At 41.4% G+C, this 7,813-nt stretch overlaps 1 protein-coding gene across 1 annotated transcript; it reads left to right on the top strand.

The window, feature by feature from the left end:
* Nucleotides 1–279: 279 nt before the first annotated feature.
* On the top strand, nt 280–3,003 carry LOC129862315 (uncharacterized). The gene is made up of 4 exons (XM_055933825.1): nt 280–673; nt 861–954; nt 1,269–1,356; nt 1,611–3,003. The coding sequence occupies exons 1-4, from the start codon at nt 622–624 to the stop codon at nt 2,541–2,543; spliced, it is 1,167 nt and encodes a 388-aa protein (XP_055789800.1). The 5' UTR covers nt 280–621; the 3' UTR covers nt 2,544–3,003.
* The last annotated feature ends 4,810 nt before the right edge of the window (nt 3,004–7,813 follow it).

Here is a 7,813-nt window from a genome sequence, read left to right as displayed (position 1 = left end):
TTTGCTTAGGCTTACTTTATAATAGGTTATGCATTATATAACGTTGGCACAGACATGTGATTAGGGGTAGTTCATAGGCCAAAATTGTGGGGTTGCTGTGTTCTGTGTGGTTTCACACTTTAATTGCAAAATGACGCAGTTCAGGCTAGTTTGAAATAGAATATGTTTACCAAAGATGGTAGGCCTAGCAGTATTTTGTGGCCTAGATGCTTTAAGTAGCCTACCCTTTGGGACCTCCCTTACTGAGCATACTAAAAGAAAGCATCGCGCACAACCTAACCAATCGAATTCGTCTATTTCTCGACGGAGCCTTCTTCCCTACTGCCCTTGTGAAAAACCCTCCTCCAGGGTGTGTGGAATGAATATATCCTTCTTTTTTTATTTGATCAGTCCTAAACATCGGACTGTAATCAGATATATGTAAATCATTAATAGTAAGAAAACCCGTATATTATTGGACTTTATTGTGGATTATATAAATAGGGCACTTCACGAAGGAGGACTAGGCGGGTGCGACGAGGGATCCAGGGACGCCGCCATATTTTCTCTTGCTAGCTAGTGCACTACGAGTTACGTGCTTTGTTTCGTGTACCCTTCATTTTAGTACCCTTGTATTTGTTCATGATGGAAGCGATGGATAAAAGGCCTTTTGGTTCAGAATATAACTATAAAAGTAAGTTTTATGCCAACCACGAATGTCGTTTTCTAACATGTGTGTTAACCTAACGTTAATTGTTTATGTTAAGAATATGGTATTATTTTGCGACGTCGCCGACTTGGAGTCTGTTAAAGTTATCAAAGTTATTTGTTTACTGCTGATGATGGATATGCTAACATTGTTGTATTTTTCACCCAATAAGTGTCGGAAAATGACATATCCAGATTGATAAAATTGCGTGCAACGAATGACGCCATCTTCACTGGGAAGAGAAACTCTGCCATGCCTGCCTGGAGGTGAGTGAGTGATACAATGTCTGATACTCAAAACAAAAGTGGATGTTTGATGGCTTTGATAATGACAATTAGTTTTGGCTTTCATCTATATGCTTGCCTCAAAATAAACTGTATCGTATGCCACTTTATTTGATATGAGAATGTTATATTTTATCAATTTTGTTGATAAATCGATGTTGAATCACTGATGTTCATTTCCTAACAAAAATAGAATTTTAAAAACACGAAGGCCTATAGGAAAGTCAGTGTTTTAAGAGCTAGTTATGAAGATGAAACCCTATCAATATCTGACTTAACTCACTTTGATTCTGCAGAGCAATGTTAGTGGAGTTGGGTCTCGAAGGAAAGCTTACAACTGGGCAATTGAAAAAGAAGTGGGAAAACCTTAAAAAGAAATATAAGGTAATGATTATGAATGCAATTGAGAACAGGAAACAAACACCCTTGGCCTTAATTCAAGATGTGTTATCTCCTATTTGAATCACTCTTGAACACAGATTCTAGGCTTTGGTTCCAGCCCAGTACTAACCCGATGTAACTAATCAAGGACTCAATGATGCATTTAATCAAGTGTGTGTCATAACCATAAATCATGCAACCCAAGACAAATAATAGAACATTAACCTGATTGTACCCTTTGTCATCTTTCTTTGTAGGATTTTAAGTACCCTCCTCTTGGCATGGAAAAAGTCAATCCAATGTCCTGGCGTTGGTTCCACCTCATGGACGATGCCATCGAGGGTCGCCTATCTGGGTCTGCCCGTATCCTAAACCCTTCACTGTTTGATTTTGGGGAAGTTGGGGACGTTTCATTTGCGTCCTCTCCCACTACCTCTCCCATAGCAAACAAGAGACTTTGTATGAGGCCGGAGGGGGGTGAGGGGACAAACATTTTTGAGTTCTGGGCCAAAACACAGTTGGGGGAGAGTGTTGGGGCTGCGAGCACGGTAGCAGATGGACAAGTGGCGTACACAGACGCAGCTACAGAGGAGATCCGTAGGGCTGCGGTGGAGTGTGAGAGGGCCCTGCGAGAGGAGGGCAGGGGTGGGGGTCAGAACGAGAGGGCCGCGCCTGACAAGATGCCAGTGGGTGGATACGGGAGGACCATGGCTGAGGATGTAGAGACCATAGCTGAAGACGGAAGAGCCATGTTGGTGAGAAATCCTGGCAGGAACATTGAGAGGGAGACTGCTGAACTAGAGAGACAGATAGCAGATTTGGAGAAGGAGCGAGAAGTGTTAGAGAGGGAGCAGGCTGATTTTGACAGGGAGAGGTTGATACTGGACAGAGAGAGGGATGTGGTGAACAGAGAGAGGGTGGCTGTTGAGCGAGGCAGAGCATCACTGGACAAGGACAGAGCGGCGATGGACAGGGAGCGAGCGGCGATGGAACGGGAGCGAGCCATACTGGACAGGGATAGGGCGTCAATTGAGAGAGAGAGGATAGAGCTGCAGAAAGAAAAGGAAGCCCTAATGAAAAGCAAGATTTCCAGGAACAACGGCTCTGCTGATGTAGAACTGGACTCATCTACTATAGAGAAGAGAGAAAGACTGCTTTCCATATTTGAAAGACTTGTTGATAAGCTGTGAAAATGAAACATCATTCAAAAAAAGTGTCTAGGTGAAGGATACTATAGGTGACACAGTGCGTACAAGACATAAACAGGTTTCTATGTCACCAGGCCCCTTATCATTGTGATCATTTTCATAAAGTTAACTAGTGGTGGCTCTCAGATCCTCCCTGCAGACACTGGGAGTGCAGTCATTTAATTAGTGCTGGGTGAAATGAGCATTGAGTGTGAGGTTTCACCTGGAAAAAGAACCCTTACGATGTTTGTTGCGCTTGTTCTGTTTTTTTTTCTTTGTAGATTGTTTACCATTAAATGTCATCCACTATTTAAGTATAGGTTTACACTATGAGAAATGACAAGAATTTCTGTTCCCTAAATGCATTTGTTAAACTGCATTTGACCATTATTTATGTTCTGTTCGATCTGCCAGAGTACCAGTGTAATGCTATACTGTTAATAAAGCCCACTTTTTTTTTTTCGTTCCTGTAGTTGCCATTACTATGTAATTACCCTCTACCAAGCTAGTAAATATGCATGAATGCATTCAGTTGTACAACTGACTAGGTATCCCCCCTTTCCCCCTATAGTCTTTTACAATAAGCACTATGCAACTGCCTATATTTACATACCTGGTACACTGTAATGCTCCTCTGACCCTGGAATAATACCTATAAAATAATGACATAGCCTTCCTCACTGCCACCATGTCAATGTTATGATCATTTCATTATATTTACTTTAAAAGGGTGTGCTTGAATCTTGCAAAAACAGTCAGATTAATGTTATCAGGTTTCCAGATATGTATTTATCCAGTCAACATTTGCAGAAAGAAATAATCTCAAACATCTGTTAGACAAGTCATTCCATAATTATTATTTCGGTGACCGAATTCCATCTGTGCCTAATGGACAGCTCCTGAGACACTATTGTACAGCATTACAGGTTTAATAAAGTCAAAAAGGTAATGATGTTTTCTGAACACAAAACGCATTAGATCTTGTCACACCTTATTGGCTTTGTGCAAAATAAGTAAGATTCCATTGGCTGGAGACTTCCAAAGGTATCACGGGCCCTGCAAAATGTTTGTACGTGTTAGCATTTTAAAATGCTCACACACAAAAAAACTAGAGAAAGTTGCCAGTCAACTCAACACTCATGACCTTTTATTGACAGATAACTGGTTGCCAGGCCAGGGAGTGTCCATTGGTTGGCTGTGGTCACCAGGGCCAGAGAGATCCTGAAGTCATTGGAAAAACGTTAGGCCATTACCTCACAAGAGTGATGTGCCTAAACAAAACATCTGGGATACCTTGTCACAGCATAGATGTTCATTAGAGGAAATGCCTGTATCCAACACGTGATACATTTACATGACAGTGGCACGACATGCCAGAGAAGACACTGACTGACTTCAAGGGGCAAGACCAAGCAAAATGCACCCCTACTGACAGGTTGCAACGGGTGCATGGCTGTGGGACGGAAAATCCAAAGTGACTCAAAATTTCCCTCCAAGAGGAAATAGAGATGTGCATGTGATAATCCACCATGCATTAGCAGTACAAGCTCTGAAACATCAAAATAACTATAAACACTTGGAAGGAGTCATCAGACAGAGAAGAGCATACAATATACAAAAGATGGAGCTCTATAAAATGTTGGTCATTTTTGATAACAATGTTTACTGCACACCTTGATGCCTGCAGTCGGTGTGTGCGAAGTTCAAATGTGTGCCAGTCATGTTGAGAGTGCATAGGGTGCTTTGTTTTTACACTGCTGCTACTCGTTGTTTATTATCTATGCAGTCACTGTTCTCTCTGCTGCCGCACGGCAAACAGTACCAAATTACCTCGACTAATCTGTACCCCCGCACATTGACTCAGTACCCGGTATCCCCTGTAATTTAGCCTTGATATTGTTATGTCATTTTCTTGTGTTACTTTTTTTGTTTATTTAGTAAATATTTTGTTAACTATTTCTTTAACTGCATTGTTGGTTTGTAAGTAAACATTTCACTGTAAGGTTGTATTTGGCACATGTGACAAATGCAATTTGATTTCAGCCACACCCGTCGCTGACACGTATATTAAAATCGAGCACACAGCCATGCAATTTCCATAAAAAAAACATTGGCAGTAGAAAGGCCTTACTGTAGAGCTCAGTGACTTTCAATGTGGCACTGTCATAGGATTCCACTTTTCCAACCAGTCAGTTCGTCAAATTTCTGCCCTGCTAGAGCTGCCCTGGTCAAGTGTCAGTGCTGTTATTGTGAAGTGGAAACGTCTAGGAGCAACAACGGCTCAGCCTCGAAGTAGTACGCCACACAAGCTCACAGAACGGGACCGCCATGTGCTGAAGCACATAGTGCTTAAAAACCACCTGTCCTCGGTTGCAACACTCACTACCGAGTTCCAAATTGCCTCTGGAAGCAACGTCAGCACAAGAACTGTTGGTCGGGAGCTTCATTTAAAGGGTTTCCATGGCCGAGCAGACACTCACAAGCCTAAGATCACCATGCACAATGCCAAGTGTCGGGTGGAGTGGTGTAAAGCTCGCTGCCATTGGACTCTGAAGTAGTGGACACACGTTCTCTGGAGTGATGAATCACGCTTCACCATCTGGCAGTCCAACAGACGAATCTGGGTTTAGCGGGTGCCAGGAAACCGCTACCTGCCGGAATGCTTAGAGACTGGCCTGCAGAGCCCTGACCTCAACCCCATCGAACACCTTTAGGATGAATTGGAACACCGACTACGAGCCAGGCCTAATCGCCCAACATCACCAATACTATGTGGCTGAATGGAAGCAAGTTCCAGCAGCAAAGTTCCAAAATCTAGTGGAAAGCCTTCCCAGAAGACTGGAGGCTGTTATAGCAGCAAAGGGGGACCAACTCCATATTAATGCCCATGATTTTGGAATGAGATGGTCGACGAGCAGTTGTCCACATACACTACATGACCAAAAGTATCTTAAGTGTGTTAAGTCTAAAGACAAGTCAAACACATTATCTGCTGATGTATGCATGTCCCATGGCGAGAAGGAAAACGCTTGCAGAAAATTATCTGGGGTCATTTAACTGTAGAATTTACTAATCTTTCAGAATCAATGAAAATATCCTGGTAGACAATGTTCATTAAATGGGTAGTATTATTTGTGGCCATGGTTCCAAGGGGCGAAGTGAAAGGCCCACATTGTACTCCCAATTTCTTCTCGTCACACTGAGACACAATAATAAACATCTCGGTGATGGCGATTCTTTGGCCTGTACTTTCATGATATTGCTCTAATGACGAGTAGTTTTTGTCTCTGAAGTTTCAGATTGCTGTTCAAAGGACCTTGTTTTCCCTGGCAACATCTTGGCTTTTTCACCGACTTCCGATAGCAAGGACTGAATGTTCATGGTTATTTTAAAGCCATTGCATCAAAACACATAGCTACCAAATGTTTGTTTTTTAATATCCTGGGAAAAAAGTTATCTATGTTTAGGACGGTCCTTTCTGTCAAATGGCTATTGTAGCTAGCATATCACAGAATTGACATCTACAGAAAATATTTTTGTTCATGTTTTCGTTTGGTTGAAAATATTGAATATCCTCGGAATATGCAAGAAAAAACTATTTTTTTAAAGCGGCGATGTGTCAACTATAAACTGCTGCAGAATTTATGAACAAATATTTGAATCCAGGTGCGTTGTTTTTCTACGCCATGTTACACGGTTACGACACAGGAAACAACCAAGCATATTGGTTGAAATACATGACACTCATCAAATTCATACGGATCGTCCATAACGTCGAAGTATATGCATATACTGACAAGATACTTGTCTCAATGGGAGTAGTTGTCCACAAAGCGACACCTGTGTCAAGCTCCCGCCTATTCCTCTCTTTGGATTGGTGGATACATCTATTTAAATACATGTTTTAGTATTCGATAAGGGTTGTTGACGTCAACAGCCTGTATTCAATTGGGAAATGCTATTGTCGCCTTCACGTGCTCGTCGGAACTAGGAAACTCGAAAGATTTCAGACTTGCTAACTCATTGTAGTCAACAACCGCTTTCAATCAGTTAGCATTTCGGAAATGTCTGAGTTTCCTAGTTCCGACTTGCAGATGAACGTGGCATAGGCTAGTAGACTATGCTAGTAGTCTCGTTTAATGAATGCACCATGCCATCTCGAGACAACTCCGATAGTGTTTTTTCCCCCTAGGATGTCACGTGTCCATTTATTTATTTGTATTGAACCTTTATTTAACTAGGCACGTCAGTTAAGAACAAATTCTTATTTACAATGACGGACTACCCCGGCCAAACCTGGGGTAGCCCGGTTGTGCGCCGCCCTATGGGACTCCCAATCACAGATGTAATACAGCCTGGATTCGAACCAGGACTGTAGTGATGTCTCTTGCACTGAGATGCAGTGCCTTAGACAGCTGCACCACTATATCAGTACACTCATAACAATCTAAATAAACCTTACGTAGCAAATAAGCCATACACTTTTTTGTTGACCAAATTCCACTCTCATTGACCTCCATGCAAAACAAACGAAACATTGCCTCCTGGGGCCTGTTGCACAAAACTAGGATAAGGGATTAAGCCAGGATATCTTGGTGATCCTGGCTCAATTGATCCGTAATCCGGTTGCACTAAAGATGGATAGGGGGCAGGAGGATATATTATGGTATAAATTACCATGGAGATTTATTCTGTGGAGCTAGCCTGCTCCAGACCAGGCTAAATTCCAGGATCTATTTAATCTCATCCCTAATGTCAGTCAGCAGTCACCACAAATGGAAACCAATAGTTATTTCACTGCTCACTATACATTGTTATCACATATAACTAGACCCACTGTCATTATTTAAACATTTGTGATCATTAATTTCAATGATTTTGGATAAAAAATAATTTTTAGATGATGTTGCTATCATTAGATAATTTACAGTTTCCCATAGACTATAAGGCTATATATAAAATGATAGAATATTAGGGCCACAGAGGGGAAAAAAACACAAGTAATAATATTGTAACCAGTTGTTTTAAAGGAGGACAGTTGTTAAAATGACAGATGTGGGGCATTTCGTGAAATTGTACTTCAGTATGGTTTCATAAACAAAGACATGCTGATGTGCCAGAATATTAAGTATCACATTGTCATAAGTATCAAAACTGTAAAAACAATATGTAGCTTTTCTGCAGAAAGAACCAGCCTCATAAATTTATGACTTTATCCTTTTTCTTCAGTGTGGCCCTAGTACTCTGTCATATAAACAAATACACATTCCATA

This window comes from Salvelinus fontinalis, chromosome 9, assembly GCF_029448725.1.
Source record: "Salvelinus fontinalis isolate EN_2023a chromosome 9, ASM2944872v1, whole genome shotgun sequence".
NCBI lineage: Eukaryota > Metazoa > Chordata > Actinopteri > Salmoniformes > Salmonidae > Salvelinus > Salvelinus fontinalis.
This window is presented reverse-complemented; position numbering and strand designations above follow the sequence as displayed.